The 24643-nt window shown below is 33.5% G+C and overlaps 5 protein-coding genes across 5 annotated transcripts in view; 4 read left to right on the top strand and 1 right to left on the bottom strand.

Annotated features, from left to right (window-relative positions):
- LOAG_16677 (MIF4G domain-containing protein) overlaps positions 1-1402 on the top strand; it is a gene marked incomplete at both ends in the record, with an annotated part of 7079 nt that extends 5677 nt beyond the window's left edge. Inside the window, 3 exons of the mRNA XM_020449328.1 lie at positions 519-653; positions 891-1004; positions 1286-1402. Of these exons, the coding sequence (XP_020307191.1) occupies positions 519-653; positions 891-1004; positions 1286-1402 (366 nt within the window). The remainder of the gene's footprint in view (positions 1-518; positions 654-890; positions 1005-1285) is intronic.
- A 3820-nt stretch (positions 1403-5222) lies between these two features.
- On the top strand, positions 5223-5984 carry LOAG_04293 (hypothetical protein; the record flags this gene model as incomplete). Its single annotated transcript, XM_003139830.2, has 1 exon — positions 5223-5984. One exon carries the CDS (start codon positions 5223-5225, stop codon positions 5982-5984), a length of 762 nt encoding a protein of 253 aa, XP_003139878.2.
- Positions 5985-8293: 2309 nt separating this feature from the next.
- On the top strand, positions 8294-12007 carry LOAG_04292 (hypothetical protein; the record flags this gene model as incomplete). Its single annotated transcript, XM_020446560.1, has 3 exons — positions 8294-8318; positions 8609-8721; positions 9035-12007. The coding sequence occupies 3 exons, from the start codon at positions 8294-8296 to the stop codon at positions 12005-12007; spliced, it is 3111 nt and encodes a 1036-aa protein (XP_020303117.1).
- A 1864-nt stretch (positions 12008-13871) lies between these two features.
- On the bottom strand, positions 13872-15250 carry LOAG_04291 (hypothetical protein; the record flags this gene model as incomplete). The annotated part of the gene is made up of 5 exons (XM_003139828.1): positions 13872-14112; positions 14289-14428; positions 14545-14679; positions 14765-14929; positions 15194-15250. The coding sequence occupies 5 exons, from the start codon at positions 15248-15250 to the stop codon at positions 13872-13874; spliced, it is 738 nt and encodes a 245-aa protein (XP_003139876.1).
- A 2322-nt stretch (positions 15251-17572) lies between these two features.
- LOAG_04290 (hypothetical protein) lies at positions 17573-23869 on the top strand (the record flags this gene model as incomplete). Its single annotated transcript, XM_020446559.1, has 18 exons — positions 17573-17599; positions 17661-17753; positions 17990-18061; positions 18763-18883; positions 19116-19224; positions 19404-19491; positions 19567-19695; positions 19853-19959; positions 20930-21060; positions 21222-21309; positions 21543-21609; positions 21809-22012; positions 22188-22314; positions 22535-22654; positions 22804-22889; positions 23035-23156; positions 23394-23503; positions 23661-23869. 18 exons carry the CDS (start codon positions 17573-17575, stop codon positions 23867-23869), a joined length of 2010 nt encoding a protein of 669 aa, XP_020303116.1.
- Positions 23870-24643: the final 774 nt, after the last annotated feature.

The raw sequence follows: 24643 nt of genomic DNA, 5'->3' as shown, positions 1-24643 counted from the left end.
CCAGGATGGAGCGAAATGATAGAAACGTAATTTATTCAATTTTATGATAGCGTGAATGTCATTTTATAAAAGAAGTGAAGGGATCTTTTCGGATAATGGTAAAATAAATTTCCTTTTTACCACTCTATTTTTCTAAACTGATAATTCTTTAAAGTGCTAGATGATTTTCTTTGAAATTCGAATAAAAATACGCTAGGGACTGGTTCCATCTTAGTCATCCTTTTTTTGCTTGTGTTTATCACATGAGTGGCAACTCCAAAAAATCGCGAACTGATTGCTTCCAGAGATCACATAATTTCATTAACACTTTTATTGGTTGAAAAGTTATTGGATAATTCAGATTAATTTCATTTTGAATTACCGAATTAAGTCCAACATTTTTAAATGAAATTTGCAAATATTAAAAATTTTTGTATGACTAATATTTTCTGAATCTTATAATACAAATTTCAAAGTTTCCTTTTTTTTGCTCACTATTTATTTTTCCGTAATATTTTTTTGTAATGCTTTTTGTACAGGCATATCAGCGTTTCTGTTATAATGAAGAAGACGATGGTTTGGGGATAATTCTTGACGATGATATTGAAATGAAGAAGAAGGAATTGAAGGAAATACAGGAAATGTTGAAAAACCTGTTTCTGAATGTTTTACATGTAATTTAGAATATTATTTTGTTATTTAAAGCATTAAGAAAAAATAAATACGATTATTTGATTTAGTTTCTACATTCTTATGGAAATTTTATTTTAGTGGAAAATTGCGATGAGAGTTCGAGATTCTAAAATGTGGGTAAATACCTAATGTTATTGGAGAATCCTATTTGACATACATATATCCATTTTTTTCTCTCTTGATTCTTCCAGAAAAGGCAAATGGCAAATGTTTTTTAGAAATTGGTAGTGTTTCTCTCTGAACATGTTGTAAAATATGAAACAACTGGAAGAAACTACGACACTTATTGGTATCGATATATGATGGGACGATATAAGGAGATATTGTTGAGGGTTTGAGTTTTTGACTTTTTCATTGAAATCCAGATTTTTGAACTTCCTTCTCGTCGTCAAATTAATATTAATTGTTAACAAAATTTCCATTCACAAATAACCTTTGCTGTCTCCTTTTGATTATAATGCATCGGGTTATCGTGTGAGCAAAAAAAGTTATTTTCAGAAAAAACATGTCACAATTAAAAAAAATTTATCAATTTCTTTTTAAGTAAACACTTTTATGTTTAAAAAAGACAGTGTTGCATTGTCGGTAATACGAAATTGAAATTGGTTTTTAGTACTGGCACGAATTGTTCGAGATTAAACAATACATTGATAAGGAATTGTTTGTAACAGCAGGAATCGATCCAAAAATTTTGGAAATTTACCATCAGTTCATTGCTCTAAGAGCATGAAATTTGGTTACCTTCAAACTTACACTTTTGCGTTTCTAACAAAATTTATGATGTGTAAAACGAACGAAACTGTGCATGGCATAAGGTGGTTTAAAAGAAATAGAATTTCACATTTTTAATAACTGGTTGTAGGATAGTGTAGCTGCAGTGGTTCATTTTTTTAGCTTAGTGTAAATAAAGTAATTGCTGTTTTAAGATATTTATTTTTGAAATAGTTTTCACAAAGAGAAAGGAGTTTATTTCCATCTTGCTTTGGGTTGAAACGTTGAAACATGATAATAATATTGATTTCCGAAGAAATATGTGTTTTTCGGATTCCATATAACATTATTTTTGTTGCTAATATTATGATCCAAATTATGTAATGTAGTAGAATATGTTCACCGTTATTTTAGCAATAACAACCATGGAATAGCTGCATCATTTCTAACAAAACTGATTGTTTCCCATTTTCAATGTGGAAACAAAAAGAATTTGATGAAATCGTTCTCAAACACAAGTTACATGGCCCTGTTTTCTTGCCTTTAGGGATTCAATTCTGATTGATTTTGTCTGGTGCGTTTTTCTGCTGTTGGTTGCAGTATAATATTTCTTCAAAATATTTGAGTTCTAACGTTGAAGATACTTCCAAAATTAAGCTTATCATTGGAAAGTTATTGGTTTTGCCTTTTAATCACTCTTCTATCTTTCACAATTTTACGTTTGAATTGTGCGTAAACTACAGTTTTCAATCCTTTCCATTTCTCCGCATGTTAACATTTATTTTGCTTATTGTTTTACTTGTTTTAGCCGACTCCCACTATGTCCCAAAACATCATTATTAATTTCATAATTATAAAGAAAAGTGTTTTTTTTTCTCTTCGTGATATTATCCTTTATGGTTAAGCACTTTTTTGTCATGGATTTAGCAGTCTTGACTGACCGATTGATCCTGAAAGTCTTGAAATACTTCCAAAGTAATTTTCAAATCTGAATTTATATCTTTTTCCAAAATGCCTAGATAGTTGTGTCGTTCTAATTTAATGCTTCCCAATCTCTTCTTGACCAGGAACCATTTTGGCTTTTTTATTTGTAGCACCGACTAAAAGGTTCAAAAATAATAAATTTTGTTATTTGAAAATGAATTTTAATCGAAACTTTTAACGTATTTATCAAATATTGGTAAGAACGGCTCCTGCTATATTCTATTCACCGTGCGGCCGTTTTCTTGGCCACATTTTAGTTCTCGTGGACCACCGGTTGGGAACTACTATTCTAATATGTCTTGGAAAGCTTGGATAAGATTTCCTCTGAATGAATCTTTACCATTTGATGTAATGCGTTGCCAAATGTCTATCTATCTGGAGTGATTTTATCTTTTTTATTCTAATTGAAATGTTGGTTGTGTAGTACTGTTCAGTAGTGTGAAATGTAGATCTCGGAACTGTGTGTATTATTGTTGTGTACATAAAAAAGCTGTTTTTTCTTAATTTCTTTTGAGGTTGTGGATCTCTCTGCAACATTCGAAGTAGGATGGAATAAATATGAATACATAGCTCTTTACTCTTTGTTTTTAGAGCGTTCCGAGTTTTTGTTCTGTATGAGAAGGACGAGATATTTTCAAATGTATAAATTAAAATGGCATGGGGTAAAACGATTTCCAAAACATTGTGGTCTCGTGCGAAACTGATGTACTAGACTGTGTAGCATTAGTTTAAAATGGGTTCCGAGTTCAAAAATTTGCAAATATCATTGTGCATGACGACAACACAATGGTGATCTGTGGTTTTTTCAGATGGCTCTTTTTTCGATCCAAATTCGTGTTAGTATAAATGAAAGCGAATCCACGATATTCATCCAGCTACCATATTCAACTCTCTCCTTGGTGAAATGCAAATTGCATTCAATAGATATGCAAATTCTTATTCGCCAGTAAATAGTCACCCGAAATGTTGGATGGATTCAGTGAGATTTTTATATATCTTTTGCTGCAGTTTCCTAAATCACTAGGCGTGTTGATCAAGTAATTCTATAACTGGTCTAGTAATTACATAAAGATCAGCTTGATGTCTTCAACTAAAAGAAATAATGAAGTTGGGCATCTAACCCCGTGGATACGAATTGAAGACGAACTTCAGGATGGACTTGTCACCACAGCTTCAGAAATCCCTGATGGACCAATACCCATGGTAACAATTAGAAACACAGGTTTCATACAAGGGAATATTTGCGTGCACTTTCAATCTTCCGTCCGCAAACGCAACTGCGTTCATGAAATGTCTTAGCTTATGAACGGTGATGTGTATATTTTTATATCTGAAAAACAAACCGATAGATAAGTTACCCAAGCAGTCGCGTTAAATGATGCAATATTGTTTATATCCTTCCTTTTCCCACCCTTCCGCTTCCGTAACTGAATAACCGGAATCCTTTACTGGACATTATTCCGATTAGTCAGTCAGAATCCATCCCCTTCATTAATATGCTATTAATTACCCTCATTATATTTTCATGTTCAAATTTATCTGTAACACTGGCGGAAATACTGGAAGTGACTTCAATGATGTTTTTAAAAAGTTCAATATATGAACTGTGTGTATTTTCCCTTTCAGAGACGGAAAGATATGAGTGTGAAGAGTTTTAATGATGGTAACAAGAAAAAAAACGGGGATGTGAGCATAGCTCGCTCATGTGCGCTTTTAAATTTTATGGTTAAGTTTAAAAAGTTTTTACAAGTTTAAAGCAAACTGGCAGAGAACCTGCTAAGCTGACTGGTTGACCGTTCTAATGATGACATTCAACGATTGACGTTAAAGCGTCACGCTAAAATTATAGTTTATGGGATGCTGCATGCATTTTGCTTCTTAATTGCACATAAAATTGACTGAAGGAACAGAGGACAACTTGCTTTTTTATTGGGTTATAAATGTCGGGTAGCAAGAAAAAAGATCTGATGGCATATATACAAAGGTTGTCCAACTTTAGTTTTTTATCCTACTTTGCATACACGTTTGTGGAGTTTATCAAGTATTTCAAAATGCTCTAAAATCAATAAAGGACCAACGCAATCAGAAACCGGAAACAAAAATCCTAGAATCTAATGTTGAGAAATGAGAAATATCGGGAAAAACAGATCATTCCAAGGATCGCACGCTTAGAACGTCAACATATGTTGGTAGCTATTTGCTCCGACCTAAAGTGTAACGTTTTATTTTTAATCAACGATGTAGATTTTTCGGACGTGAACACCACTATGGAAATGAATCAGAGAAGACGTAGTAACTTGAAAATGTCCATTTCTGAAACGCAATCAATCGTAGCAAACCGAACAATCAACCGCAGCAAACCGACAGGTACCGTCGTTTCTCAATTACATATTTTTTTTCAATCGTTTTAATCTAAATATCCATGGATGAAATTACTCATCACATAATTGAAAACTTTCTCAATTTGTTTGTTCAATCCCTTCTAACTGCATTAATTCGCTCCGTTCAAATCTATATTTGCAAATATATACAAATGTTTTTTCAACTTTATCATTTCAAAAGAACTTAGTTTAGAATGTTGTTTGGAAATTTGTTTGAAAGTCATTAAAGAATCTCTCTCGCAATGAGTGATTTACCTTATTGTACTGGGGAAGAAGTAAAATGGCAAGTGGAACTGTGAGATTGATAAGCCTTATTTAGTAGAATTTTGGAAGATTGTTTCACGCCATTATAGGATCAGCCCTGCTCTGATGTACTATAAATGAAGTAATAATTATTACTTGGAATAATTATTACGTTGACTGCATGCATCATTTGATGCTATAGGCACTGAAATCAATCAGTGGAGTGTGAAGATGAACGATCGCAGCCATGCAATGAGTCGTCAGGGTGATTACACTTTGTGTTCTTATCATTCCGGAAATCAGCATTGTTGCGGATGTCCAAATTCTCTACGACCGATGCTAGGAACTGCGTCTTGGGAACCTGAAAATTACTATATTTTTCACTGCAATGATTGCGGTGGTACGACGATACGAGAAATTCGATCTTTGTATATTGATCAAAAACCTAAGTGTTCGTATTCAATGAATCCAGTGCGACATGAATGGCAGTGCTCTCATTGCGGCTTTCTGAATTCTGATTGTGACACAGTCTCAAATCATAAAAATGTTAACTTGCTCGATGCTGAAAATTTAGATAGCCGAAGTCAAACGATACCACACAGTGTGTCCAACAGTTCAATCCTCACTTCTGCATCTGTTCTCTACAAATACCCTGCTCTTTCCTCTGCTTATAATTGCCAGAAGTATAGTTTTATAACATTACCGAATTCAGTACAGTGCAAACAAAACAAAAAGCACAATAAAAATTTTGGAAAATGCGCGGAAAATGATGAATGTGATTGTCTGGAAATGAGTAAATCTCAGACAGAATCATCATACATGGATAGATTGAATGTTGAAATGGAAACAGTAAAATGGGTAACAACTCAGAAAACATCAATTGTCACATCAGATCGTGCTGCTGATATTGCAATGGCTTCTTCATTGAAAGGTCTGAATATAATTCTGAACTTACTTAATGAGGCTAGAAATTTAACTATTTTTATGCAATAAAAATGAAAAAAATTGTCGTACAATAGTTGCCACAAAAATTACCGTGAAAATTGTCATAAGTAGCTATGCAATAAGATCACTTTTCAAGGTAATCAATTAATAATTACTTCACAATGACTGTCACTTAATAAATCCCATTTAATATTATCATTATTTGAATACTCGGTATGTAACAAACACATTATTATAGTTGTAAATAGTGTTATTGTTCTTTTTTGTTGACTAATGGGTGAGTAGGAGAAAGAAATTTTCTTTTGGCACTGATAGCTGCGCAAACGTAGCAATGATATCTTCTTTGTCTAACACTTTCCAATCATAATTATAGTTATATTAACCAAACTAAATATTAGATGTGATTGATTACTTACAGATTCTGTTGTTTATCAATATAGTAATTTGTCGCTTTGTTAACAGACTCATATTTTGAGTTATTGAAAGTGTAGAAAAAAAAAGTGAATAGATATTGTAGCCTCATCTGGATGGAACGATTCAGCGTCATGTTCAATGTCAGCTGAGGGAAACAAAGGTATCATTCAGTTATTATTATTAATGGCAAGCTTAACTCCATGGAACGAATTTAAGCTGTAATTGTTAGAATTATCACGCTAGTTGAAGATTTTACCAGTTTTGGGATTTGGTTGAGATGCCTGGAACTTACGAAGAAAAGTTCAAAATTTAAGCCAGTAATTTTTAACACATATTACTAAGTAGATATTCTGGGACCAGTTTAAGAAGGGGTTCATCAGAAGAGTGGTGATATTAACTAAGATCCTGAGAATTATAATCATATTATTCCGCGATTATCTTCTGGTACGGTTTTTAACGCGACCGGCGCAAAAAACATGAAAGAAATTCGAGATGGGGCAAACTTTTGCTTGAGCTTCAATTTATAACTTTGTTGTCAAACCTTAGATTCTTGAATTATTTGTTTAACTTAATCTCAGTTGTTTATAACTAACTTTATTGTATTTGGTGTTATTACGACACATGCTGAATAGAATACTGTTCCCAAAGGAATGAAATTGACAATATCATAAGAAGAAGGAATTTAATTCTAGTTTAATTTAAATGGAACTCAATCGAATCCAAATGAACCAACGTTAGAATCATTAGAAAGTGTTACAGGTCGAGGATAAATCGGCATTATTATATAATTTTTTTTGTAGAAATACCCAATAAGCCATGATATAAACCGTTGCTGGACAATTCCTAATTTGTCACCAGCTTGTCAAAATGGCATTTATCTGTAAAATATAAAAAATAAGTTTTAAATAGTTATTTTAATATGAGCCTAACATAGACGTAATAACCGAATAGTTATTAACAGAAGTGATCGCTGATCATCGGAATATGGAGTACAATATGAAAAGAGAAAGGGAGCTCTCGACACATCCACTGGAAGTCGATATCGAATTGGAATGTGCAGGCACAGAGCCAAGTAGAGAAATTCTGATAACATCGAAACAGATGGATGAAACGGGTATGCTTCGGTTTTCCTAGTTTCAAATTCATTTCGTCAAGTTGACGCAATCAATTTTTTATAAATTCAAAAAATTTTAAGGAATGTAATTACTGCATATCTATTTAACTGTCCAAATTTCTGCATTAGTATTTGCATGAACTTTGAAAAACCTGTGGTTGGGACCCATTGAGGGAACAAGAATGTAAATATGTCTGAAAGGACATGTCATCCCAAGCTTCCACGTTTTCTAAATAAAGTGTTTTTCCTCACAGTTTCGAAAATGAATTTCGAAAATGGCGATTAAAAAATGCCAAAATTTTTGCCTCTGTTTGAATGGACGAAAATTTGAATTATTTCATCATGTAGTTTTTCAAAGGTCATAACAAGCACATAACACGTAGCAAGTCCAATACGAGTTTGTGTCTAAAATTTGAACTTGAAACGTAGTTTTACGTTGAATACATCCATCATCTTGTTGTGAAAGCTTGTAAAATTATATGATAATTGGATAACACAAATGAATGTTAATGGTACAGTCTTACGTTACCGAAAAGGACGGCTATAATTGATGTGTAAATTAATAACGTCTAAGGACAATCACAGAGAAGACAACAACGTTTTTCGCAAATGTGACGAGAGATACTGTAAAATATAATGGTTAAATTATCAGGCTTTTTAAAACGAATCTTAGAAGATTGCGCATGACGCAACCCATTTGCATTAGTGTTATTAACTACGAGCTTTTAATTTGATTTGATTGTTTGGCTTGGTTCGTTATATCCACCTTAATTAATAAGTATACTTATTAGCAGTTACGGGTGCAATAAAGCAAACTGGTCTTCATACAATGAATTCATTCATCTGTGCAAGCAGTTGATTTCGAATAATTTTAAAATTTCTTAACAGTTTGTTGTACAACCAAATTATGAAATTTTTTCATTTCTTAAAAGCTAAATTTCTTAACGAATTCTTAATGAATTCCCATAACTCTATTTAATAAATTACTAATTACAATGGTATTAAAAATCATTGGAAATCTGATAGGATCACTAAGCTATAAGATTACGATATCTGTCTGATCAGGTTTCTTATTAAATTCATATTTTTTCGTTATTTTTATCAAATATGGAAAAAGCACCACCTTCGGACTGATTTGTTTCAGATCATTACACGACTGTGGACATTGAGAAAAGAAGTTCAGAAAAGGATATTCTTGAATATACAGCCGGTAGCTTGGATTTGACTGAATCAAGAGGCACGACCAGCAATTCCCCTGTAATTTGGTTTGGATTTCACAGTGATTTTGTTTTCAAAATTAAATTTGAAATTTAAATACCAATACTATTTCCTCAATTTTCCCAAACAAAGTCTTGAGGACAACGGCTCTTAAATTCTTGAGAAAATTGTTCGTCTGATGGCTAAAGCTATGTATTTGACGACGAAAATTTCCCGAAATTATTATTAGAAACTTTAGTTGGTTAAAAACTTATTGGATTTGAAGTAGTAAATTTTATCCTTTAATTGATAAAAGCATGAATCCAACTGAAACATTTTTTCATTTGGAATAGTAGAATTTTCATTCGTTCAGATCAACAGTATTGATGTTTCTAAAGCAAAATCGGCATTTGCCATTACCGATAGTTTGTCATCACCTGTCAGTTATACTCCAAATTCCATCCTTTCAATGGCGGATTTAAAAACATGCCGATCAGACGAAAAGAAATATGACATCCCAATATTTATTTCTCCATGGCGATATTTTATGCTGCAATCAACAACGAGTAGTTCTGAACACGTTCCATCGTCCTATCATTATCGGATATCCACGACAAATACAGCTTCGAAAGGACCTCAACATATCCCGCAATACATGGCTACAACTATTTCGTTTGCTATGAAAATGAAGCAAATGATGAAGCGGTGTACCCCTTTGGGATCTTCGTGGTGGACTTCTCGTCGACGACATTCAATTTCAGAAGGCTTACGAACTGCAGTTTCTTTAACGCCATCAAGAAACAGAAAAAGTCATCGATCAAAACTGCGCTTATGGCAGCGAGCGACATCACAACCATCACCAAAAATATGTAACAAAAAACGTTCCATCAGCAGTCCTGAACTCACTGCAGAATGTAATACAGCAAATGAATCAAACCGTCAAAATTTGCAACAGCTATCACCACAGTTATTATCGAGAGTCGCTTCCTTACCTTGTAACGGATTGTACCATAAGTATTTAAAACCATTATTCTGGGATCGAGTAATATCGAGATATGACGCAACATCGCAAAAGGAACGTTTCATGAGGGAAGGTCAAGCAGTACATTCAGTTATGAATGCCCAAAATGAACCAACCGAGACATCATTGAATTTGGAACAGGCTGAATCGCAGTTATCATTAAGAAATTCATATCAGGAGGAAACTTCTCGATTTCATCTAGGCAGAGATCATATGCAACAATCAGACCAGATACATAATAACGCTCCGATATCTAGTCTTTGTACAACTCAAGTCAAAACACCATGTGGTTGGCAGCGAACATTTTCCCGTGTACCACACAAAATTTCTCGCCTTGAACGCTTCGCGTCACAATTTGTGAAGGCTGTTTCTGCACAGGTATGGATAATCGAATCATCGCAACGGATTTCAACTTTAGGACAGTCGTCATATTTTATGTCATCAGAATCCTCCAAATATAACATTTGGCAGTGGATTTCTCCTAATTCACCTCAGAAAGTCTCTCGTTTTAAACGCTTTTGGAAGCCAGAAATCAAGGATGCAGAACGTGCCTCGCAACCATCACGATTGGGACAAGTTACGGATCAGTCGACTTTAACTGAAATAGGAATATCTCCAGAAGTGATTTTGGAACGAACAATTTCCAAATCATTATCGGAAGTCTCACGTCTTAACCATTTTCCAGTCTCTGAGGATTCAATATCGAAGATCTCTCAAGGAAGTTGTCGTCCTGAACAATTTGAACTAGAAGTTTCACGGGATTTCCTTGCAACACAAGCACTTGCGCCAAGTTCTCCTGCCATCTTACCGACCAGGCTGCACAAAGGTTTATTCTATGAGCAAGCAAAGTCAGTTTACCTACCAAAACTTTCTAGCAAGAGCAGTCTTTCATCCGTACATGTAGCGCATCTACGGTCGTCGAAAGAGCTTTTGACTGAAAGTTTGTCTTTTGGAGCACTGCCAAGGAAACATCGTTCTAACTTCACAATTAAACTATTGCGTAGAGCCTCCAGTACGGAGTACTTTCAGAAAAATGCTTTATCAGGTTCATGTACTACCGAAATACAACCGTCGGAAGCATCAGTATTGCCTGATGTGGTATCTCATAGCGAATCGCCAAGGAAACGATCTAAATCTATATTACAAAGAGTTTCTCGCTTTGAACGTTTTCTGAAAACAAATTTGTCAGGCACAAGTACCGCCTCAACAAAATCATGTGAAGCACTTACCGTATCCAATGCTTTATTTTCTAGAGTATCGATGAGAAGAAAATCGAAAATACCAAAGTTGTTGAGAACTTCTCGTTTTGATCGTTTTCAAAAAAATGCCGTTCGAGCAAGGTCATCGCTTGCGTTGCTTTATCGTGACACTTCGTTTTTTGACAGATCATTCACTGGACGATCAAAACCAACACCATCTAGCAAATGTACTCGTCAAAGTCTCTTTTTACCTTCTAGATATCTGACTTCTTCCCCATGTGTTTGGAATAAATCAACGGCGGAACCAATGCAGAAGAAATCTCGTATCGAACGCTTCCAGAATTTTGCTTCACTGGACGTATGTATAGCTCGGACCCAACCGTCAAGTTCATCCTCATTTTCTAATATTTCACTGATCCCATCAAGCGGGGGAAGTTTGTGGATGCAAACGAAAACAATTCCACCAAAAAAGATTTCAGGTTTTCACTGTTGTTCTTTTGATTTTCAAGAATCCGATTCTTGGCAGAAAAAGGTTATGAAAATCATGAATAGGAATTCTCGTTTCAAGCGCTTCGAGGACAATATCTCTCCGAATATACATACAGCACAGTTTAACCTCTCACAAAATTCATCAGCCAAACGATTCTTGAAAAAGCAGACAAAGCAGAAAATACCTCACAAAATTTCATATAAAGAACGATTTAAAACTTACCGTGTTTCTCCTGAATTAATGATTCAAGTTAACGGTGCAAGGTACTGCCCTTACGATGACCGTTCTCTCTGCAGTGAATCTCCAGCATACTCACTCCTTACTGCCCAGCAATGGTCGCCAGAACAATCACTGACCTGCACACTAAATAGTACAGATTCAGTCAAGGATGTGCTAACTGAAAGTACTGCACGGACCATAGATTCTGACCGGAACCAGCAATTGGAACAGAGAATCAGTTATGAGGAACAATTTGAGAATTATATTTCCGCCGGTTTAAATGTATTTGATGCTATAAGTTTTAAAGAAATTAGAGAAGGGATAAGCAGGGAATCATGGGACAGTGCAATAATTCAACAAACACAACCGATTTCACATTCGGATCAAACAAGAAAACAGTGTTTCGATGGTGAGTGAATTTCTTCGATTTCGAATTTTAACTATGAATAAATTTTTTCCCTTTTCAAATTTTTTCAAAAGATGATTGTTTTGAATTCAAAATAATGATTCTTTGAAAGACTCCATGGTTAAAGAGACTCGTGCAAATAACTTCTTGATAATAGAAATTTTGTTAAACATACAAGATTAAACACTTCATTTTTTGTCAGATCTTTAATCAAAATTCTATCGTTTTTTGAAGGGCAAGAGAAGTTTTCAAAATCAGTATTAATTGCCGATGGTGATGCTTCAATTACTAAAGGTATAAGGTATCATGTAATTTCATATAGGCGATGAATTTATTCAGTCTAACAAATTGTGGGTAAACTTTCACGTGGCTGTTAGTTAGCTGAGGTAAACGCTCTAAAAAGTGTTGGCTTTTCTTTCTTTATTAAAATTTTCCACTACAGATTTTTATTTGTAGTTCGGTACAACTGATCTTAAATATGCAAAACATGACATAATTGGACCCTCTGTAGAAATCTCTCTAACTTTATTTCGTTGAAGCAGAGACACTATTAGTTCCATTTCATATAAAAATGGTTATTTCAGATGCTTCGTTGAATAATGATGTTCGACGAGAGACAAAAAGAGAAAGTAGTGAAGGTAATATGAATTGTTAAGAAAAACATGTTGATTAATTAGGCTATCAGTAAAGTTCGTAAAACCTTTTTGGTAAAAGTGATCTGTCTTATGGATTTAGTTTTTACTTATTTTTCTTTAATTTTCATTTATTATGTTTATAAATCCCTAATTATGTGATATGAGTTCTGGTAATAACCATTCATTTTACATTTGAAATGAGTTTACTTAAAAAGCCCTGTCGGGTGGTATTTAAACATTCTGAAATAATTGAGAAATACAAGCAGGAATCATTAAAGAAACTGGTTCACATACTGCTTCTATTCAACTGCCTGGAACTTATTTAGAACGTATGACGTCTAGCAATACCGTTTTGGTACGTTTTTTTGCGAGTTGATCATTCAGGTGACAGGTATATCTTCCCTTGGAAAATCTATGAAGTTTGAACTTACTTCAGAATCCTCACAATTTTTCAATCGTACTGGTATATTTAATAATTGGAGAATTACTTTTAAAAAGAAATACAAAAACGCTTCTAAATTTTAGAGCTGTCATAAAATACATATTGCGTTACAAACTAAATTCCAACGGATGAGACTCCGTTTGAATGGAATTACAACATCCGAGAAAGTTTGCGTTCAACGAATCATCGTAAATGGTAGCGTAGTGTATCACCAATAGAATTTGACAGCAATAGCTACAACGAGCTACTATTTAGAAAAATCCCCTAACTACTAAATGACACCAATGATTATTATGCTTGTCTTTGCTTTATCTGCAATAATAACTGCCTATTTCCGTTTTAAAGCTTTCCTTGTGGTATTTCACCCTGAACTGCTATATATGTTCATATGAAAGGGAAAAATGTTATCTTGCATATGGTTTAACTTAAAATCCTCTCCTGTGCTAACTTATGAAACGATCAGCTAGCGCGAATGCATAATCACTATGATAAGAAGGTGTTACAGGTAGCAGGTCCAGAAAAAAGGTTCTGCTGTGACTTCATGCGTTACGTTGATGAGTTTGTTTTGAAAAAAAAAATTCTTGTTTCTGCAACTTATGCATTAAAGTGAAAAATAGGTTGAATTACTTCATTAGGTTAGACGAATGGAAAAGCTTTTTTTTTCCCATGAAATATTTTCTTTTATCCTTCGTGGCCATAAACATTACGACTCTCGTTTGATGGTCACTTCGATGTATGACCTTCAATACATATTGCATAATACACTTAAATCGAGACATTGCATTAACACAAAGAATTTTAATCTTCAAGTGTATTTGACGTCTTCATAGCTTCCTGTGAGTGGTTGGTTTTTCGCAACTTTTGTGCTTTTTTCCGAGCAAACATTGAATCACGATGTAACATATATGCAATGCAAGTATCGATGAGGCGCTGAGGTAAACTAATTTTTGGATTCACACAGAGTGCATAATCGATAAGTGTTTTCTGTGGATCTGGTGGATGCGGTGAAAATCGTCCGGCACCAAGCAACATCTCAGCACTGTTTGCAGAAATAGTAAGAGTTAACTCGGAACGGTTTCACACTTTGATATAAAATATTACCACTTATCGTGAATACTTGTTTTGATCCAGTACGTTTCTCCTTTTAAGCGAAAAAAATAAAGTTTCTATGTCAAGAATAACTCCAAAGAAGTTGGGGATCTACAAGTTACATACCGTACTTTGCTGTTCACTTTAGGTATTTCATCGATTTCAAAACTTTTTGCAGCTACATAAATTGTAGATCCAATTTTCCGATATAATCGACATGCCAAGAATTCACGGCCCTTTATGAACATTATATCTGTTGTTGCGTACTAAAAATTGCTTAATTCATCTTCGAAAAAAGCACAAAATTTTCTAAATTTTTAGAAAACTTTCATTATCAGTAAGAGACATACTTTCTGAGTATTTTCGAGAAAGTGAAGTTAACCTTCAGAATATCACAGTGAGAAGTTAATTTTTCAATCCTCTCCATATACGCAAAATTAGGATTCCACAGTGGCGTTGTTGTAATCTTTTCCCAGTGATCATAGAATAAGTTTTGAATTGTTTCATTGAAAATTATCTAAATGAGTTAAGAATTCAAAATCTTGAACACTTATTATAAATACCAATACGTGTACCATCACAAACTATAAGATGTAGCTTACCCTTAAAGTAAATATTTTTCCTATTTCAAACTGTTTGGAGTAGACCTTTTCGCCGTTTTTTTCATACGAATTTTTCCAACCTTCCCTTGTCTCAAAACTAGGACTTGCACACAAATCCAACAATAATTTCATTGCACTTTCCGCTTTTTTGAATGCATCCGAATACTGTAAATCAAATACTTTTTCTTTAAATTTAGAAATTAGAAGCTTGACAGCTTAATTGTGTGCCCAATAAAAAGGTCAGTGTGGCTGTTCGGAGCAAAAAAAAGTCTTACTTTGACAATTTCGATTAAGCAAAAAAAGTTGAACCTTTGGTACCTAGATATGAATATATCGATGATGTGCTTGATAAAGTGGAAAATTTTACTCCACAAACAAACAATGACAAGTACCGACTTGCTGAAACGCATGACATCTGCAATGACTTACTTTACTCAGTCTCGCAGGTAGCGTTTCGCTTAAACCACCCACTTCAATCGTAGTCATAATTAAAATGAACAATTTGTTATTGGAAGCTTTTATTTCATCCAACACTTTTGCATAATAGTGAAAATTAAAAGATTTCTTATATATATGTGAATTTCCCCGCTCCATCTGCGAAATTAGGAGAGATAATATGGCAGACAAAGGAACCAGGATATTGCATCGAGGTACCAGATCATTCCCTTCAATACTGATAATTTATGAATTGGAAGACGAAGTAGTTTGGAAGGAAAGTTCAAATTCCATTGCTTTGGAATAGATCGAATATCAGTAGGTCAAGATTTTCTAGATCCTTTTCGAACACTCCACTGACTTTGTTCCTTTACCTTACATTTTTCCTTTTTTTCTGGCCTTTTCATTTTCATGTAAACCTTCTTTCAGAAAATACAATTCTCAATCCTTTTGCCCTCCAAATACCCACCCAGTAATCAATTGCAAAAGCTCTGCGATGTGGTTTTCTATTAATTTTTTAAGAAGTATCATTCAAATCAGCAGTCTACTTACTGGTGAAGGGAATTAAAAGAGATCTAACATTTTTCTAAAATAGTGCTTGGAGCATCTTCTCACTAATTGTTTTCATCAACTGTCAATTTGTTGAATGATTTGGTAAAAGCAGCAAAGCCATTAACAACTAGTTATAATATCATTATATCTACTACTATCGCACAACTTGTATGATAACAAAACACGATGGAAAAAGGCTAAAATTGGATATTTTCAAACTGGATTCTTGCAATCTCATTCCTTCGCTTGATTCTATTTGAGCGAATCCTCACTACATTAAATATTCTTCTCTGTTTTCTTTGTGATGCAATTAATTACATAACATTTTTTCAAATAATTTCTGATTTTTCATCTAAAAGTTTATAACTTGACTATTGCTGTTTTTGCAGACTTAAATTTAAAATAGAAATTAGCAAAGGTTGATAGCAGTTCTGTTCCGTGATATCATTCTCATTATCTTTGTCACTTCTACCGTAAATATACTACAGTTTGGAAAATCTACAAATTTATTTTTTTGCTTGTCTGGCATCGTAAAATAGTTTCCTTAACTCCTAATATTTAAAGCTCTGGTAGCATTTGATAGAATATTAGTTTGATATTTGATTTGTGCTCTTTTCCTAGGAGAATTTGAAATCTGTCATTTGCAATTTAAGGAAGTTCTCTTCAAAAATAATGGATAATCTTTCCTAAGGCCTTAGTTTTCAGTTTATATGCAAATGTAAGTAGACAGAGTAGGAATGATTTGACAGATATTTATTAGGAATGAGTTGACGGATATTTATTATTTATTGCAGGCTTCAAACTGTGGACATTTTTCGGAGAGGTTAGAAAGCTTGAATCATCTTGAATTAGTCGTTTCACTTTTCATCCACATTTTTGGGTTTCACTAGACCAACGACAAATTGGACTGTTTCCTGCAGGAAACACTAATAACTGCGCCTGATGAAAGAAGTTTATGTTATTCTTGCTGCATCGCTATTTTGCCAAACCGTCGAAGTAAAGTTTTGAGTAGCTTTTTTATTAATTTAGCAAGAGAATAATTTTGATTCAAATAAAGCTGACATCTTTGAAGTTAAGTTAGCATCATATAATTAAATAGTATTTGTGAGCCCTTTTGCCCTCAGTGATCCAGTGATCACACAATTTATTTCCTTACAATATAATGACTTTAATAAATGAAATATGCATACGGGTGATTCATTTCAATTTTTAACATTTTTTGTCTTAGATCCTTTATACCAAAAAGTTCGTTTAAAAGGGCTTGAAAGAAGAATGGTATACATTTTCCATTAACAGTTTATTTAGCTTCTCAGAATTTTTGTTATACTTTTCAGCAACAATATCTGGTTTTTTTCTTCATTAAAAACTCTTTACATAGAAACAAGTTTTGCTCTTTTTGCCACTATCATCTGCGAGGAATGCTTTTCTCCACCATTTCCTAAATAATATAGGAGAAGAAAATAAGATATGTTTTCGCGAAGAAATGATCAAAAATGAGCCTTATGGAACGGTCACTTCTGTACTGGTCCCATTTTAGAAGAAAGCTCAGTGATGCAAAGAGGTGTAATATGATTAATTAACTAATTATATGACAGTACTGCAATTAATTAATTAATAACTACCATCGAAGAAACATTCATTCATTGATTCAACAATAATTTGAAGAGAATGTATATTATTTTTCATTTAATGATTAACTTTTACTTATTGGTTGTGCAAATTACTTAATTTACACATTTTATCGTCAAGCATACAGCTGTAGACATTCTGAACACATTTGTCTTTAACTTTCCATATGGAATTTCCTCTATTTCAGGATATATGAATACTCATTACCAACACTTTGAAGTACTATGGTTATTAATTATTGATCGCTCAATTATAATTCTTCTCTTAATTTTTTTTGCAGTGCCAGGATTTCTTTTCACTGATTTCACCATTTTTCGGAAGCGCTACTGCTCCCAAAAAAGCAGGAACTAGTAATAGCGAAGGCTTGATACAGGTATTTTTTGGCAGCCTATTCAAATTCTAGCTTCAATTTCTTAAAAAATGCCAATTATCTTGCTATTTTTTTTTGTCATAAAATCCCAACATAAATTTTGCATTAATTTTTTTTTTTTGAAAATTCTTTCAGCTTTGAACAATATAAATTACGTTTTATTCGTGGAGTACTCGCCTTGCGTACCTCTCGGATGTAATGGAAAAGGAAAGATGGCTGCCAGATTTTTACTATTTTAGGAATTTGTCAAGTTTGGCACCAATATCGGCCAAAGGTTATTTCAAGTCCGAAATGGTCAGTCAAAATCGCAGGTTTGTAACGTTCTTTTTTAATTGCGATTGAATCGTTGTTTCACCTAATACATATTCACTTAAACAACAATTTGTCAAACGCGAAAGATTCCTTCATGAGCCCGATTTTAATATAACTGAAGTTTTGACTCATAAAATACATGAACAATTAGGAGCATATTTCCAACTTAATTGGAAAGTTGGTTAATAGAAGACGGTTTTAATTTGTTGTGCTATTAGTTAATCATTTTGTGATTGCCCATTATCTGCCATTCTTCTGATCTTTTGACACAATAAAGTAAGTATAACCTTCACCAGATATAATTTACCCACATTTCGAAATAGTGTTTTATAACGGTGCTTAGAAAAAAGTATGATAAAAGGAGCATGTCAAGCATCTGAATGTTTGCTTGTATCGTAATCCAGAGTTTGCTTCATTACAGAATTACATTCTGATCGAAAATTAAATTTAAATCGATGAAAACCTTTTTCCGTTTATTATTCTACAGATTTTTTTTTAAATTGGAATCATCAATCCTTAAGCATTTACACATTCATAATTTGATCTCACTAACCGCTTCTTCCTTCCATACAATTTCATCAAATATTTCTGATGAAATCAAACGTTTTTAAGAAAAAAAAAAGAGTAGAAACTCCTCTTATCACTGTATTATGTGATATAATTTTTGCTCGAACCAATTTCTTCGTCTTTTTTCTTTGAGACCAGAAAGACTCCACTCTTGACAAGTAGTCGTGGAAACCACGATGACTTTATTGCCAATGATCCCCGTGGAACTGCACGAGTAGCACCATCTCCGTCAAATTATTTTCCGACAGACAACGGTTCGTTGATATAAAGTGAATTTTTGTAAAATTATTTCGAACGATTTGGAAAAGAAATAATTGATGCATATTGTATCACAATACATGATTTTAACTATCCTGAGATGAGAATAGATAATCGGATTCTTCAGCAATAATTCTTATTTCTCATTATTCCAGATAGACTATCTTTGCTTCTTTCCTCAACAACCTAATCTCAAAAAATGAATCACTTTAATCTTTTTTATTTCAGCACCACATATATTCCAAATTCAACAAAATCAGCTATATTTGGGTCAACAACAGCAAAGACAGCAACAGCAAACATTACAGCTTCATCAAAATACACAACCACAACAACAGTAAGCTTCATCTCAGCAACCCCACTTGCATTTCCCAACTTGGCTTTTTTTAACTCTATTTGTTGGCAATAAAATTAACGATGAGTAGCTTATTTAGCAAATCGGCTAAGATAGGTAATTGAATGAAGACACCTGCAATCTTTGTATTAGCAACATAAGCATTAAGCACCATTTTTCAGATCTGTATCCAGGTTTCAAGTAGCACAGCCTATATCTAATGATGTAATAAGAGGATCAGCAGCGAACTTTGGACAAGAGGTTACTAGAGTAAGTTGATTTAGTTTGCATTTCTTATTTGTTGCATTTATTTTAGTCTTCGTTTGCTAATTCTAGAATTTCTAGTTATTAGGCGAGATAGCTCAATATTCGGATGTTCATCGCTACCAAAATCAAGATTATGGATCAGTGCAGAAACTGCTCAACATCTTCTTTAGTTCCATGTCATCCAGTCAATATGACAATAGTCGCACGGTTTGTATTTGCTGAATATTCTGGATAAAAAGTTGAAACTTATCAGTTACTGACAGGTTGTTGACTGCAGTTGTGAATTTACCTGATTCAGAAAGTTCAGGTGGTATGAAAGGTGGTATGAAGCATCAGGTAAAAGTATTTCTAAAAGGGTTTTCAGCAATGGTTACGGCCAATGAACGATGGAACGGAAATAGGTCGTAACAGACCAATCGCAAAAAATTTATTCGAAAGTGATATTGTTTTAACTGTGGATCAAGTAAAAGGGTATAATTTAAATTGTTTTTTCAAACTGGTAAAAGAATTTCGCTTGCCCTTAGGCCTGTTTTAGTATTTTCAAAGTATGCCACGTAATCTGAAATTCTTAAAGTGTAAGTGGTAGCCTCATATCTTCCATATAATATCCAGTTTCCATTTCAATCCTTGTCGTCGTTGTCATTCCAATCTCACGTTCGTAGCCATGAATTTCAATTTATATTCACTTAATAGCTTAAATTAAGGAACAAAGAATAGCTTCCTCCCTGTGTGATTTTTTTTGAAGTTCTCTTCTTGTTCCTCTAGCCCATTGTTGAATTGTCACATAATTCTACTATTATGCCTATTTCTGATACACAGGCTATTTATTAATGACTTGAGAGAAGCTAATTTCACAGGGTTCGCAAAGCTGTTGTTTAGACAATTTCTAGTTAAACTTTCACTAAATTTGCGAAAGAAATTAGGTAGAAATTAACTTGTAAAAATTAGTTTCCCTCTCAGCCAAAACAAAGCCTTTCTCACTTGGAATTCTGATCATTATAAATAAAGTTGCAGTGATATTTGTGCTTCAGATGAACTTCAGATAGATGACTCCCTGTGAGTGCTATGGAGGATAAATCTGATGCTTCTTAATTTCTTTAAATAAATTTTAGTTTATTTGAATGAATCTTGCAATTTATCTTCACTGAGTGGGTGAGTAAACGAGGAATAATGAAGGAGTATTTTGAGAAGCATCTTAATTAAGAGGTCAGAAATGGAATCGCATTTTCAGAAGTGAACTATTAGGATTTCTTTTCCTGAAGCATTATACAGTTAGCGTGAAGAAAATGACAATTTTCTATTGATTCGTTCAGCTGGAATAAGAATGATTACTTTAGGATACGATAACATTTTGTTTTCGAAAAAGTTTTTTTGGTTATGAAAACAAAAAAGTTTGTTTCCATATTCCTGTAGACTGTGGATTGAATTTATTCAAATTCAGAATTGTAATGGCTGGAAAAGAACAACGAATGAGTAATTTTCGTCGAAGAAATAGACGAAAAGTCATTACAGGAAAAGTTTATCGATGGCCAAAGAATAGCAATATACCATATGAATTTGCTTCTTCTGATGGTTCTTTTTTTTACGAGATTTTTAGTGTATCTTTGAAGTGATTGGAATCAATCTATAATGTGCGATATTTCTTGCACTGTGCATGTTTCTTTTTTTAATTGAATTTTAAACTTGTCAAACTTAAATTTTTGCGGAAACGTGGCGTAATACAATACGATCAGCACTGTACTTCTGGCAACGTGAAACATGTGTTCGATGGCAGGAAGATGGTCCCGGGTATGACCGAGTGATTTTCTTTCGTGGAAGCGGGTTCGTTTCTTAGTATTTTATACAAATTTATAAGTTTTTAACTAGTGTCTTAAATATATCGCCAAAATTTGGTATCTTATTGGTAGGAACACGGATACATTTTTTACATATTGAAGGAAGTATTCTTGTGACCTAAGAAAGTTTCACTTACTAATTTTTATGCTCTGCTTAACTTTTCTAAGAATATAGAAAATCAGTTTTTGGATTCTCCAACTTACATTGGATTTTATTAGGTGTTATTCGAACGTTGGCAGAACTGGTGGCCGTCAAGAAATATCAATTGGTTACGGCTGTGAAGACGTGTGTACCGTGCTTGCTTTTTGTCAAAAAATTAGAAAAAAAAAACCTTAAGAAAAATCTCAGCATTTGCTGTTCCTGAACGCTTGAGGGGAGACGCTCATTACATTGATGTATGAATAGTTCTGGCATTTTTCATCAAATAAAACATAAGAAAAAGAGGATCAAAGAATGAATCAATAAGATAATACACTTATTGCAGCTTGGTATTGTTAGTCATGAAATTGGTCATTCATTAGGTTTTTGGCATGAGCAATCTCGACCAGATCGAGATCAGTATATTAAGCTGCAGAATAAATACATTGCTCGTGGCACTGAGGGTAATTTCGTCAAACGATCACATATGGAAATCGAGAATATGGGAGTACCATTTGATCTCGGTTCTGTAATGCATTATGGACCAAATGTACGTTTGTGAATAAACAGCTTTTGCAGTCAACAGATCCATCTCTCATAATTATGCGAATCTCTGAACTTCTTTTGCATGGAATAGTTCCTCAGTCTGTTGGAGTGGAAATGGAAAATTCATTTAAGCAATATTTTGCCTTATTTAAAGGTTTTTTCTGGAAAATGCAATTCAGGCATTCTCTGTTGATTGGAATCACACAACTATTGAGACGATAGATAAACGATATAGTCATACGATTGGTCAAAGATACGGTCCATCATTTATAGATGTAAAACAGATAAACAGACTTTATTGCAATCGTGAGTTCATTCTGTCTATTCATTGGAACAACGCAGAGTGCGATCTGCTTTTTTAACTGGGATTTATGGGCGGTGAAGTAGCAAATACCATTGATTCGTCCTAACCAGCTAAATATCCGTGCCTTTCCATTTAATTTGGATTCTTTTTCTTTTGCAAATTAAAACAAGATAAAGTCTTCTCTTACTTTACTATTTTTCAACAATAAGCCGGATTTTGCAGACATATGTGGGGCTTCGCCACTGCAGTGTGCAAATGGTGGATATCTTGACCCGAACAACTGCCACTCTTGTAAATGTCCAACTGGATTAGGTGGTCCAACATGTGTTGATGTCCAGCCAAGTATATGAGTTATTTTGTCAATTACTACCGGAAATTCCCCTTCCCCTTTAATTTGAACAGCTTTATAGAGTTAAATTTCAAATTGGAAAAGAAAAATTTTGTTTTTTTTTCCAAAGTGAGGAAAGAAAGCGCTTTTGTGTTTAATTTAGGTAACTGTGGCGCAGAACTCATTGCAACAGGCATCTGGCAGCAGTTGGATTACAAAGGCTCTCAAAAATGTTATTGGAGGATCAGAGTGAATTCATTACCGTATTTGATAATTTGTTTTGAAGAAAACTTCTTAATTCCTGTTTATTTCTCCACATCGATCAAATCCACCTTAATTTGGTGTCACATTGCACAAAAAAATTAAATTTGTTCTGTAATTCCGAGATTCCTAGGCAAATAACGCGAGAATACGAATTAAAATTCAATCGGCAGGTTTTCGGTGTGACATTACATGCCGATCGTATGTGGAAATAAAACATAATTCAATATTTGAACAAACTGGATTCCGGATATGGTTCTTTTTTTTCACAATTTTTGAATGATAACATAGAGCAGTTATATCCACCTCGTGTAAGATTTAATAATGAACCTGTGGAATTTAGAAGTTATATTTTGATCAGCAGTTTCCTATGAATTTTTTTAATAAATTCTGCTAAAATTTGTTTGGAATTTAAAAAATGAAAATGAACCCTAAAATATTGCTTGCCTCTTTCATGAAATTTTTTCCCTTTTATTTTATCCTACTTTGTAGTTGTGGGAATGATGAAGTTAATGTGTTATCAGAGCAAGCAGAAGCTTTAATCATTTTCGATGCAACAGAACTCGGACAAGATGGGTCATTTAGCTTGAGTTATGTTCAAGGTAAATTCTATGAAATCCAATTCCAGTTAGTAAGTCAATTATATTTGCAACTATTTTCATGATTTTTATGCCTTACAAATCCAGAAATTCAAACAAGAATGGAGGTGGGATTTTTGGTTTCATTCATCAAAAATTTATCAAAATTTTACAATTGTAGATTCAAGCAAACCGATAGTGAAACCGCCGCCACTGAAATGGGTACCAGGAAGCGAAGATCGTTTGTTCCGCGGTCTTCAGATTAATAAGAATGGTGTGATAGAGAAGTTTGTTTTGAATGCAATCCCGAAAATTAGGGATCCACAACGACCAATCGCATCGATCGCATCTATTGTAACTGATTTCGCCTTAGGGAAAATTCTTGGATAATGAATAACCTGATAAATGTCTTTATATTTTGGAATAAATTTCCACGAATTCATCCAAATACTGGTCTGTTGAACTGTCAAGTTAAATTAGAATAAAAAAAATAAAATCATGAAAAACAATGCTCGTAAATACAAAGTCTCAAGAAAGAAGTACTTAGTAGGTCTATTAAAAGTGGAATTTGATAAGTTCTGACCAATGTGTGTGGTTAAAAAAAACAGTGCATTTGAAATTCTACAACTTTTTAGTAAATATTTTCTATGTTTCAATATTCGATTTAAAAACTATGCGAATTTCACATCGTTTTTTTTACGAGTTTAGGTGAATGGAAAAAAAAAGAGCAGTCATTTATCCTTTATCCAGGCAAAAAACGTCGTTGTGGACATTTTTTAGGATCACCAGCATATTGTCTCGGACATTTGTCGTAGGCCTTCCAAACGTTCCTCATCAGCTCAGCGGAGGAGTTCCAAAACATTTCCGTTATTTGCTAGTTTCTGTTTCTGATCATTGTGTTAGAATATATTGATCATAAATTTCGATAAGTTATTACCACTGTGTTTTAACCGTGCACACTGATCATAACTTACCAAAGTTTTTCATTTTGTCGTTTTAGGACATCTGGCTTTGCTGACAAAAATATAATGCCTTATTATAAGTTCCAGTAATCAAAGTTTAGCCATAGCATTTCACTAAAATATATATATGTACCAGAATATATATATATATATATATATATATATATATATATATATATATATATATATATATATATATATA

This window comes from Loa loa (assembly GCF_000183805.2).
Source record: "Loa loa unplaced genomic scaffold supercont3.12, whole genome shotgun sequence".
Classification (NCBI taxonomy): Eukaryota; Metazoa; Nematoda; class Chromadorea; order Rhabditida; family Onchocercidae; genus Loa; species Loa loa.
This window is presented reverse-complemented; position numbering and strand designations above follow the sequence as displayed.